This window comes from Dreissena polymorpha, chromosome 8 (genome assembly GCF_020536995.1).
Source record: "Dreissena polymorpha isolate Duluth1 chromosome 8, UMN_Dpol_1.0, whole genome shotgun sequence".
Classification (NCBI taxonomy): domain Eukaryota; kingdom Metazoa; phylum Mollusca; class Bivalvia; order Myida; family Dreissenidae; genus Dreissena; species Dreissena polymorpha.
Window position 1 is genome coordinate 69897892 of NC_068362.1, and position 13159 is coordinate 69911050.

Here is a 13159-nt window from a genome sequence, read left to right on the forward strand (position 1 = left end):
CTGTGTGTCACTGTCATTCTAGACCACTACACTGAGGTTGACTGGAGACAGCAGGTATGTACCATACAGCAGTGTGTCACTGTCATTCTAGACCACTACAATGAGGTTGACTGGAGACAGCAGGTATGAACCACACAGCAGTGTGTCACTGCCATTCTAGACCACTGCACTGAGGTTGACTGGAGACAGCAGGTATGTACCATACATCAGTGTGTCACTGTCATTCTAGACTACTACACTGAGGTTGACTGGAGACAGCAGGTATGTACCATACAGCAGTTTGCCACTGCCATTCCAGACCACTACACTGAGGTTGACTGGAGACAGCAGGTATGTACCATACAGCAGTGTGTCACTGCCATTCTAGACCACTACACTGAGGTTGACTGGAGACAGCAGGTATGTACCATACAGCAGTGTGCCACTGCCATTCTAGACAACTTTACACACAGGCTGTTTTGGTTTTATTCTGGTTGCATATAGCCATTTACACATTTGTTCTTAGTGGGAATGGGATGACCTTCTTTTAATGCCATCTGCATATTAATGTTAATGTGTAGCCCTATGCTTGCTGCTGACTAATGATATCTTGTGGAATTATAAAATCTGGTAGTTTTGTTTGAACTTAAATTTGTGTTATTATTTTTCATATTGTTAGATATAAGGCCTTTAACTTAATGTTCTTTAGACATTTGATTGTGAATAGGACCCACATGAGTCCACTCAAACCAGTGTCCGAAAAAATAATTTTTGTTTTCATAGTATTTTTTTTTAAAGGAAATTAAAATTGAACTTTGAAGTCAAATTAGGATTTTAACAAGATGCGTTTGTGAAACACAATGTCCCCCTATATGACGTTTGACCTTGAAGGATGACCTTGACCTTGTGAAGGATGACCTTGACCTTTCACCACTCAAAATGTGCAGCTCCATGAGATGCACATGCATGCCAAATATCAAGTTGCTATCTTCAATATTGCAAAAGTATTCATAAAATAAGCAATTTGGGCCACATATGTTTGACCTCTGACCTTGAAGGATGACCTTGACCTTGACCTTTCACCACTCAAAATGTGCAGCTCCATGAGATGCACATGCATGCCAAATATCAAGTTGCTATCTTCAATATTGCAAAAGTATTTATAAAATAAGTGATTTGGGCCACATATATTTGACCTCTGACCTTGAAGGATGACCTTGACCTTGACCTTTCACCACTCAAAATGTGCAGCTCCATGAGATACACATGCATGCCAAATATCAAGTTGCTATCTTCAATATTGCAAAAGTATTCATAAAATGAGCGATTTTGGCCACATATATTTGACCTCTGACCTTGAAGGATGACCTTGACCTTGACCTTTTACCACTCAAAATGTGCAGCTCCATGAGATACACGTGCATGCCAAATATTCAATATAGCAAAAGTTATTGCAAAATGTTAAAGTTGGCGCAAACAGACCAACCAACAGACCAACAGACCAACCAAAAGACAGGGCAAAAACAACATGTCCCCCACTACTATAGTGAGGGACATAAAAAGCAAATCCATAGCTTTAAAATACACTTTTTTGTAGGGCATAAAGTGTCTTTCAGACTGCATGCTGATTTTCATATTTCAGAGACTGTATTTGAGCAGAATGTTGGGCACAATGTCCACAGTGGCGCAGGAGAAGCAACATTTGGAGGCACAAGACAGGGCAAGCACTAACGAGCAGGAACAATTGGAGGCACAAGACAGGGCAGGCATTAACGAGCAGAAACGCTTAGAGGCACAAGACAGGGCAGGCATTAACGAGCAGGAACAATTGGGGGCACAAGACAGGGCACGCACTAATGAGCAGGAACATTTCGAGGCAAAAGACAGGGCACACACAAACGAGCAGGAACACTTAGAGGCACAAGACAGGGCACGCACTAACGCCCACAACATGGCTCACATAGTGGACGTTATACTGCCAACAGAGCGGGGTTTCTACCTGCATCGGGGCATGGGGTATGTCATGCTGCATAGCATCCTGGGAACCTCACAGACGGTTACCGATGAAGAGCTGAGCAATCTAGAGGTGAGAGGTCATGCAATTGCCTAATGGTATGCTTTTATGTTCCCCTTTTGTCCGTCATGCATAGTCTATATTAAGCATTTGCCTTGTGAACACTATAAAAGCCACTTTTATTGGCCAATCTTCTTTAAACTTGCTCAGAACATCTTTCTCAATTATATCTAGGCAGTGTGGGTCACATGAAATAAAAAACTGGGTCTATAGATCAAATTAAAGCAAGCAAAAGTATTGCCCAATCTTTATGAAACTTGTTCAGAAAATTTGGCCCAACGATATCTCGGCTGAGTAAGAAAATGTTTCAGCCCTTGAAAAATATGGTACCTGTTGGGAGTAGAAGTTTTCCTTATATGGCTATTATTAAACCTTATGAACTCTCAAAAGGTCACATTTATTGCCAAATCTTCATGAAACTTGGTCAGTCCCAGTGATATTCCGGCCCAGTTCAGAAATGGTTAAGTCCGTTGAAAAAACATGGTTGTCAGAGGGCGGGGCAGTTTTCCTTTTATGGCTGCAGTGAACCTTTAAGAAGACTCTAGTGGTTTCATTTATTGCCCATTCTTATTGCAACTTTTTCAGTGCATTTGGTTAAAATCTAGGTCACTAAGTCAAATGATAGAAATAGAAAGCTTGTTGACACTCATGAGGTCACACTATTGCCCAACCTTCATAAAACTTAGTCAGAACATTTGTCCAAATGATATCTGGATTAAGGTAGCGCACCCGTAATGGGCACCAATCCATATATAATCTAATCTATTATTTTCTTCATCAGCATCATTTCACTGAACTACATGCATATTTTTAGGTAGGCTTTTCGTGCTTTTAAACAAAATATTCTGATTTTTTCAAAACCACCCCCACAATCGGCTTTTGTCCAGTTTATGTGCACCCCTGGGGTATATGAAAGTTTCATAATTCATCAAGATTTCCAAATATAGGCATGCAGTTGGTGTGTACAGATGCAGAAAAGGTGTTTAAAGTTTAAACAAGATGAAAATAGTTTTCTTTTACAGCCATTTATTTTTTATAACTTGTTATCTATGGAAGAGCGCCATGAAATGTAAGTGGTTTCAGGCCAAGTAGAAATTGGGTTGGTTAAAAACAAAGTGTCATAAAATTCAAAATAGTATCATTTAAGTAATATTTTGAATTTAGTTTTTATCGATACACTATATACAGCAAAAATACCAAGAAATAGACAGATTTACTGTTTACTTTTTGAAATAAAAATATAATGCAACATGCATGGTTCTTATTTTCAGCAGTAAATCACCCAATTTAGCCATAACGTTGTTTTAATTTTAGTAATTAAAGAATGTGCATAAAAATTGCAACATATTTTACAATAAAAATAGCTTATATGCCATATTAAATCAAATAACGTTAGAAAAGAAATAAAACACGTCGCAAAAAAGTATACATCGTCGGCAGGATTCGAACCTGCGCAGGAATATCCCAAAAAAATGTCTAGTCTATCGCCTTAACCACTAGGCTACGGCACCTAATATAAGGCTCTTCAACCTTCGAAGAAATCATGGGAAATCTTTAGGGGTGCGCTACCTTAAGTACGAAACTGTGTACAAAGGATTCAAAGGCTAGGTCACAAGGTCAAATTAAAGAAAAGCTTATGAACTCTCAAGAGACCACATTGGCACATTTATTGCCAGAAATGCATGAAACTTTTTGAGAACATTTGTTGCAATAATTTGGCTTAGTTCAAAAGTTCAAGCTTTATTATGCAATTTTTAGCTCATCTATTTTTAACCAGGTTTTCCGAAGGAAAAAACTGGTTATTATATTGGCGGGCGGGCGGGCGGGCTGGCGGGCGGGCGGGCTGGCAGGCGGGCGGAACAAGCTTGTCCGGGCCATAACTTTGTCGTTCATTGTGAGATATTAAAATCATATGGCACATTTGTTCACCATCATTAGACGGTGTGTTGCGCGAAAGATGACGTCAATATCTCCAAGGTCAAGGTCACACTTTGAGTTCAAAGGTCAAAAATGGCCATAAATGAGCTTGTCCGGGCCATAACTATGTCATTCATTGTAAGATTTTAAAATCATTTGGCACATTTGTTCACCATCATTGGACGGTGTGTCGCGCACAAGAATTACGTCAATATCTCCAAGGTCAAGGTCGCCACGACTAAAAATATATTGATTTTGAAACAAGTGGGGTAACTTTGAACAATCAGTAACAATGCACATTTTGAGTTTGTCTCCCTTTATAAGATTTTTTTTCCAAATTGAAATCAAGGTCGCCACAAGTAAAACTAGATTGAGTCTTACACAAGGGGGGTAACAATGCACATTTTGAATTGTCTCTCTTTATCAGACTGTTTTTTTCAAATTGAAAACCTGGTTTTGTGACAATTTTGTCCCTTGTTTTTAATTGAACTATTGTCATCACCTGAGTGTCTGCGTCGGCGTTGGTTAAGTTTTGTGTTTAGGTCTACTTTTCTCATAAACTATCAAAGCTATTGCATTAAAACTTGGCACACTTACTTACTATCATGAGGGGACTGGGCAGGCAAAGTTAGATAACTCTGGCTGGCATTTTGACATAATTATGTGCCCTTTTTATACTTAAAAAATTGAAAATACTATAATAATGGGACTGTGCTGACAAAGTTATGTAAATCTGACTGGCATTTTGACAGAATTATGGCCCCTTTAGACTTAGAAAGTTGAAAATTTCGTTAGGTTTTGTTTTTTTGTCCACTTTACTCCTAAAGTATCAAAGCTTTTGCTTTCAGGCTTGGAACATTTTTAACCAGGTTTTCCGAAGGAAAAAAATGGTTATTAGATTGGCGAATGCGGGCGGGCTGGCGGGCTGGCTGGCTGGCGGGCTGGCGGAACAAGCTTGTCCGGGCCATAACTATGTCGTTCATTGTCAGATTTTAAAATCATTTGGCACATTTGTTCACCATCATTGGACGGTGTGTCGCGCGAAATAATTACGTCGATATCTCCAAGGTCAAGGTCACACTTTGAGTTCAAAGGTCAAAAATGGCCATAAATGAGCTTGTCCGAGCCATAACTATGTCGTTCATTGTCAGATTTTAAAATCATTTGGCACATTTGTTCACCATCATTGGACGGTGTGTCGCGTGAAATTATTACGTCATTATCTCCAAGGTCAAGGTCACACTTTGAGTTCAAAGGTCAAAAATGGCCATAAATGTCCCTTGAGATATAACCTTCATATTTTGTATGCATGTGTATATGGACAAGGCCTTTCCATACGCACAACAATTTTGACCCCTGTGACCTTGACCTTGAAGTAGGGGTCTGCGTTTAGGATTCAAAATCTGCGTTTAGGTTTCGAAAAATGCTCTTAACTTCTATGTCCCTTGAGATATAACCTTCATATTTGGTATGCATGTGTATATGGACAACGCCTTTCCATACGCACACAAATTTTGACCGTCCGTCCGTGTGTCCGTCCGAAAACTTAAACGTTGCTCATAGCTTTTGCAATATTGAAGATAGCAACTTGATATTTGCCATGCATGTGTATCTTATGAAGCTGCACATTTTTAGTGGTGAAAGGTCTAGGTCATCTTTCATTGTCAAAGGTCAAAAAAAATAAATTCATGTGCATATCTTCAATGTCAAGGTCGCCATGACTAAAAATATATTTATTTTAAAACAAACTTACAAAGGGGGTTAATTTTCTTTGTTCATTTCAAAAGTTCAGTTTGAGTTGTCTTCCTTTATCAGATTTTTTTTCACATTGAAAACCTGGTTTTGTGACAATTTTGTCCCTTGTCTAACTATCATAAGGGAGCTGTACAGGACAAGTTGCATAACTCTGGTTGGCATTTTGACGGAATTATGGCCCTTTTAATGCCCCTGGATCGAATGATCGGGGGTATATTGTTTTTGGCCTGTCTGTGTGTCTGTCATTCTGTCTGTCTGTCATTCTGTCCCAAAACTTTAACCTAAAACTTTAACCTAGGTTTAAGTTTTGCGATAACTTTTGCAATATTGAAGATAGCTACTTGATACTTGGCATGCTTGTGTATCTCATGGAGCTGCACATTTTGAGTGGTGAAAGGTCAAGGTCAAGGCCATCCTTCAAGGTCAAAGGTCAAATATATGGATTCAAAGCGGCGCAATAGGGGCCATTGTGTTTCTGACAAACATATCTCTTGTTTTACTCAGTAACTTTGAATATTTGGTTAAATTTTGTGTTTAGATCCTCTTTACTTCTAAGTATCAGGGCTATTGCTTTCAAACTTCAAACACTTTCATAAGGGTACTGTATCTTGCAAGTTGAATTTGACCCGTGACCTTTGAATGACCTTGACTGGCTAGGTCAAATTATTAAATTTTGCAAAAATTGCCATAACTTCTTAATTTATGATCAGATTTGATTCATACTTTGACAAAACAACACTTACCTGACATACCACAATAGACTCCACCCAAACCATCCCCACGCCCCACTCCAGACTCCCTCCCCCCACAATTTTTTTTCCATTTTTTTATTTTTTTTGAAAGATCATCTAATAAATGAGCCTCACACTATACCCCCTCTCAACCCAATATTATTTTGAAACATGGTTAAAAAACACAAATATTTTTTTATTATTTTATTTTTGAAAGACCATTCCACCCAAGAATCCCCCCCCCCCAATTTTTTTTTCTTATTTTTGGAAGATAATGTAATAAATGACCACACACCCACACTATATACCCCTCTTCACCGCTACCCCTCCCTCCTTTTTGTGATAGGTCCCTTCAGCTTTAAAAAGAACAAGATGTGTTTGTGAAACACAATGTCCCCCTATATGATGTTTGCCTTGTAGGATGACCTTGACCTTGTGAAGGATGACCTTGACCTTTCATCACTCAAAATGTGCAGCTCCATGAGATACACATGCATGCCAAATATCAAGTTGCTATCTTCAATATTGCAAAAGTATTCATAAAATAAGCGATTTGGGCCACATATATTTGACCTCTGACCTTGAAGGATGACCTTGACCTTTCACCACTCAAAATGTGCAGCTCCATGAGATGCACATGCATGCCAAATATGAAGTTGCTATCTTCAATATTGCAAAAGTATTTATAAAATAAGCGATTTTGGCCACATATATTTGACCTTTGACCTTGAAGGATGACCTTGACCTTTCACCACTCAAAATGTGCAGCTCCATGAGATACACATGCATGCCAAATATCAAGTTGCTATCTTCAATATTGCAAAAGTATTCATAAAATGAGCGATTTTGGCCACATATATTTGACCTCTGACCTTGAAGGATGACCTTGACCTTGACCTTTCACCACTCAAAATGTGCAGCTTCATGAGATACACATGCATGCCAAATATGAAGTTGCTATCTTCAATATAGCAAAAGTTATTGCAAAATGTTAAAGTTGGCGCAAACAGACAGACCAACAGACCAACAGACAGGGCAAAAACAATATGTCCCCCACTACTATAGTGGGGGACATAAAAATAGACAAGCGGTCTGCACCCGCTAGTTCTGTCATTCTCACGCTTAAGATCATGGTCAAACATATGCATGGTACAGCTTGTTTTTATAATAACAGGCATTTTAAATGCAATATTTGGTTCCTAAACTTCATTTGATTGTATAACCCTAATTGTCATGTCATGCAACAGCTCTATTTTGTTTTGTTAAATCCTATGATGTAACCATGGAAATAACTATTATAATAACTTCTGAGGTCGTATTCCAGAAGCATCTTAAGTTAAATTTTATTCTTATCCTTAAATTGGGAAATTGTATTCTTATCCTTAAATTGGGAAATTTTCTTAAGTGTTTCATTTCATATTGCAATAGATTGGCATCAAGATATACATTTAAATAACATCATTATGCCAATGTTATTTAAGGAATACCAAAAAAACACGTGTTTCCGTATTTAGTAACGAAATACAAAAGATTGTAATTTTGAACTTAAGTGAAATTATTTAAGAAATGACTTAAGATGTTTCTAGAATACCACCCCTGAATGGATTTCAGATTCAAGACCTCATTCCATTCATTGACTACATAGATGACCTGTTGAAGACTGACCCTTACTTGTTGTCCAGTGTGATACTGATACTGGGCAAGTGTGTGGGGCCAAATATATCACTGTCACCCCATGAACAGGTGTGTATATTTAGTACATGATGTAGTTTTATCAACCCAAATAAAGGCTTTTTCCTAATATTGCTCGAGTGAAACCTTTTAGAACTCTTGGCAATTTTCCATATATGGCTATAGTTAAGCCTTGTTAACTCTCTGTATGGGGCAAAACGTCATCCCATGAAGGGGTTTTGATAAATAATATATGATATTTTTATACCCCCCTTTGAAGAAGAGGGGGTTTATTGTTTTGCACATGTCCGTCCATCGGTCTGTCGTTCTGTCTGTCCGGCTGTCGGTCTGTCCGTCCGGCGGTCGGTCTGTCCACCAAATGGTTTCTGGATGATAACTCAAGAACACTTAGGCCTAGGATCATGAAACTTCATAGCTACATTGATCATGACTGGCAGATGACCCCTATTGATTTTCAGGTCACTAGGTCAAAGGTCAAGGTCACAGTGACTCGAAACAGTAAAATGGTTTCCGGATGATAACTCAAGAACGCTTAGGCCTAGGATCATGAAACTTCATATGTAAATTGATCATGAGTGGCAGATGACCGCTATTGATTTTCAGGTCACTAGGTCAAAGGTCAAGGTCACAGTAACTCAAAACAGTAAAATGGTTTCCAGAATGATAACTCAAGAATGCTTAGGCCTAGTTGTTTTAGCCGTTCATCAGATAAGATCCTTTATGTCTGTCTTGAGCAACTTAGGACCTTCAGGCCCTGTATCTTGTATTTTTACTTCTTGAGTGTATTTAAATGATATTAAAAGCCTAAGAGCTTATTTCTGATGCTTTAAGTACTGGTATTTTTTTAACAGCACAGATGAATGATTTCGTTGGTTTTCCTAGGCATATTAATTGACAGTAAATGTCATTATTTCAGGAGCAATTGAAGAGTTTGATGGAGAAGTTGAAATGTATCCGTGTCAGCGATGATCTTGGGATACTAGACAGAACCCTGGTAAGGGAATTAGTTTTAACCTTTACCACTGAGATACGTATTTTAGACGCATTTGTAGACCCTTACAAAGTTAAATCTAATTAAAGGCCTTTCTTACTAGATTCAAGTTTTAAAGGTTTCATTTTCATACTGATGAGCAGCAAACAACAAAAATGATAACTTTATAAGTGATTCCGATTAATATGAACTACCTCCAAACTTAACTGATATAACAACTTCCTGTTGAACTGATATAGAAAAATATATCAGGAAGCGTTATATCAGGCAAATATCGGTGTAGCGGTATGATAAATAATTTAACATTTACCATTCTGTAAACCTTGTTGCCCTAAAGTGTTAGATTAACGGCATTATTGTAAACAAATGAACAATTCAATGGAACATTAATTGCCCTTGTGACTACATGTTACAATCACATATACAATATGTTTTTAACTGAACTTTTTTAAGCAGGTGTTGTGCAACATTGACAGGTGGGCTAAATTTGACCATAACCATTTGTTGTCTGTGCTGTGTTACATTTGACCTTAGCCATTTGTTGTATGTGTTGTGCTACATTTGACCTTAACCATTTGTTGACCATGTTGTTCTACATTTGACCTTAACCATTTGTGGACCATGTTGCTCTAAATTTGACCTTAACCATTTGTTGACCATGTGCTACATTTGACCTTAACCGTTTCATGATTTTTTGACCATGTTGTTCTACATTTGACCTTAACCATTTGTTGACCATGTTGTTCTACATTTGACCTTAACCATTTGTTGACCATGTTTTTCTACATTTGACCTTCACCATTTGTTGACAATGTGTGCTACACTTTACCTTAACCATTTCATTATTTGTTGACCATGTTGTTCTACATTTGACCTTACCCATTTGTTGACCATGTTGTTCTACATTTGACCTTAACCATTTGTAGACCATGTTGTGCTACACTTTACCTTAACCATTTCATTATTTGTTGACCATGTTGTTCTACATTTGACCTTAACCATTTATTAACCATGTTGTGCTACACTTGACCTTGACCATTTCATGATTTGTTGGCCATGTTGTTCTCCATTTGACCTTAATCATTTGTTGACCATGTTGGTCTACATTTGCCTTAAATCATTAATTGTGTTGACCATGTTTGTGTACATTTGCCTTTAACCATTTGTTTATCGTGTTGTGCAACATTGCCTTTAACCATTTGTTGACCATGATGTGCTACATTTGACCTAAGCAATTTGTTGACTGTGTTGTCTACATTTGCCTTTCGCCATTTGTTGACCATGTTGGTCTACATTTGCCTTAAATCATTTGTTGACCGTGTTTGTCTACATTTGCCTTTAACCATTTGATTATCGTGTTGTGTTACATTTGCCTTTAACCATTTTTAACCAGGTTTTCCGAAGGAAAAAACTGGTTATTAGATTGGCGAATGCGGGCGGGCTGGCTGGCGGGCTGGCTGGCTGGCTGGCGGGCTGGCGGAATAAGCTTGTCCGGGCCATAACTATGTCGTTCATTGTCAGATTTTAAAATCATTTGGCACATTTGTTCACCATCATTGGACGGTGTGTCGTGCGAAATAATTACGTCGATATCTCCAAGGTCAAGGTCACACTTTGAGTTCAAAGGTCAAAAATGGCCATAAATGAGCTTGTCCGAGCCATAACTATGTCGTTCATCGTCAGATTTTAAAATCATTTGGCACATTTGTTCACCATCATTGGACGGTGTGTCGCGCGAAATAATTACGTCGATATCTCCAAGGTCAAGGTCACACTTTGAGTTCAAAGGTCAAAAATGGCCATAAATGAGCTTGTCCTGGCCATAACTATGTCATTCATTGTGAGATTTTAAAATCATTTGGCACATTTGTTCACCATCATGGGACGGTGTGTCCCACGAAAGAATCACGTCAATATCTCCAATGTCAAGGTCGCCACGACTAAAAATAGATTTAAAAAAAAAAAAAAAACTTACAAAGGGGGTTAATTTTTTTTGGTCATTTCAAAAGTTCAGTTTGAGTTTTCTCCCTTTATCAGATTTTTTTTTCACAATGAAAACCTGGTTTTGTGACAATTTTGTCCCTTGTTTAACTGTGTTGTGCTACATTTGACCGTAACCATTTGTTGACCATGTTGTGGTACATTTGACCTTAGCCATTTGTTGACCATGTTGGTCTACATGGTCTTAGACAATTTGTTGACCGTGTTGTTCTACATTTGCCTCTAACCATTTGTTTATTGTGTTGTGCAACATTTGTCTTTAACCATTTGTTGACTGTGTTGTGCTACATTTGACCTTAGCCATTTGTTGACTGTGTTGTGCTACAGGTGAAGGACATGATTGCCAGACTCACTACTAGATGGAACCTGAACATCCAAGCTGGCCGCAGCAAACAGGTGAGCAGCAAGTGTTTGTTAGCAAGCTCCGTTTCTTCACAGGAAATAGGTTCATCAGTCAGAAATTTTGTTCCTGATAGTAAGGCTGTTTTAAGGGGTCATCTTTTCTGAACAAGTATTAAGAAAAATGCAGCTCAAACTGATCTAACACCTAAATTTTTATACATCCACTCTTTTTTACTCAGATCCCAAAAAATGGCGCTTTTTTCCTAGAAAATTAGGCTTAAGGAATAAGCCTCAACAGTTGAAAAAGAAACTTCATGTAATACTTTTTTCACTTGAAGGAATAAAATTTTAACTCTTAATTTACAATATAATTAGGGGAATTCATATGGATGGTTATCGTGTTTTTAAGCTTTGTTGTTACCGTTACAGATGAGATTATTTGAGTTCAGTTCACCAGCCAAGAAGATGAAGATAACACAAGTACAGAGCCTACAAGCTTTGTCAGACTCAGATGACGATATGGAACAGGGCAATGGTGAAATGGGGACTTGAAAATGATGAAATGGGGACTTTAAAATGGTGGAATCGGGACTTGAAAATGGTGACATGGGGACTAAAAATGGTGAAATGGGGACTTGAAATTGGTGAAATGGAGACTTGAAAATGGTGAATGGAGACTTGAACATTGTGAAATGATGACTTGAAAATTGTGAAAAGGAGACTTCAAAATGGTGAAAAAGAGATTTGAAAATAGTGAAAAGATGACTTGAAAATTTGTTAAATGGACACTTTATCATGGTTAAATGATTTGAAAATTATGAAAGGGATATATAAAAATAAGGCAAGAGAGACTTAAAAATAGTAAAATAGAGACTATAAAAATGCCTGGGGTCAATGAGATTAAAAGATGTCTTATTTTCAATGTGAAAACATATAAAAGGTCAATATGCAATCTCTTCTTTAGAGCCATTGTACAATGAATGGTCAACTAATTTTTAAACTAAACGCCTGTCAGCAGCATTTCAATCTCGTGGTCAATAATGCTGGTAATCATTTTACAGAATGCACATGTTTAAATTTCGACCATAGTTGGATTTGACCTTTTCCCCCAAGGGATGACATACTGACTTCAAATGGTGAGCATTTGTGGTAAATTATTTACAGATTGCATGATAAATAATGAAAATGAAGTCTTAACCAGTTGTCTCTTTTTGACAAATTGAAACGTTGACCTTCGGTTGGGATACAAATGTTTAATGGGATATATTATATTCTCATGGTATACATTTGTGATAAGATATTTAAATGGCATGATGAATGACACAGTAATAGTGTGAACAAGCTGTTTAATGAACTTTTTTACATTTGACCTCTACGATTGAAATTGAGCTTTGAGTCAGTGTTTCATAATAGCAAATATAAATTTATCCTCGCAATTTGATTTTTATGATGTGGGATAATTGGCGACATTGTGCTTTCACTCTGTGAAATCAGTTTATCAGTTGTTTTTGTCAATGACTGCATTTTAAAGAATTTTATTTAATGCTTAAATTAAAAATTGGCTTTCAAAGTAATAAGAATTGTGTTAAATTGTGCTTATTATGTGCATGGTGATGATTTTTTTTTAAGCACGTAAAATTTGAATTTTACTTGTATTTTGCAATATTAAATGAAACC

General features: G+C 37.4%; 1 protein-coding gene across 1 annotated transcript in view; it reads left to right on the forward strand.

The window, feature by feature from the left end:
- LOC127841272 (uncharacterized) overlaps positions 1-12672 on the forward strand; it is a 37171-nt gene extending 24499 nt beyond the window's left edge. Inside the window, exons 13-17 of the mRNA XM_052369955.1 lie at positions 1622-2065; positions 8068-8199; positions 9065-9142; positions 11468-11536; positions 11912-12672. Of these exons, the coding sequence (XP_052225915.1) occupies positions 1622-2065; positions 8068-8199; positions 9065-9142; positions 11468-11536; positions 11912-12034 (846 nt within the window). The 3' untranslated portion in view covers positions 12035-12672. The remainder of the gene's footprint in view (positions 1-1621; positions 2066-8067; positions 8200-9064; positions 9143-11467; positions 11537-11911) is intronic.
- The last annotated feature ends 487 nt before the right edge of the window (positions 12673-13159 follow it).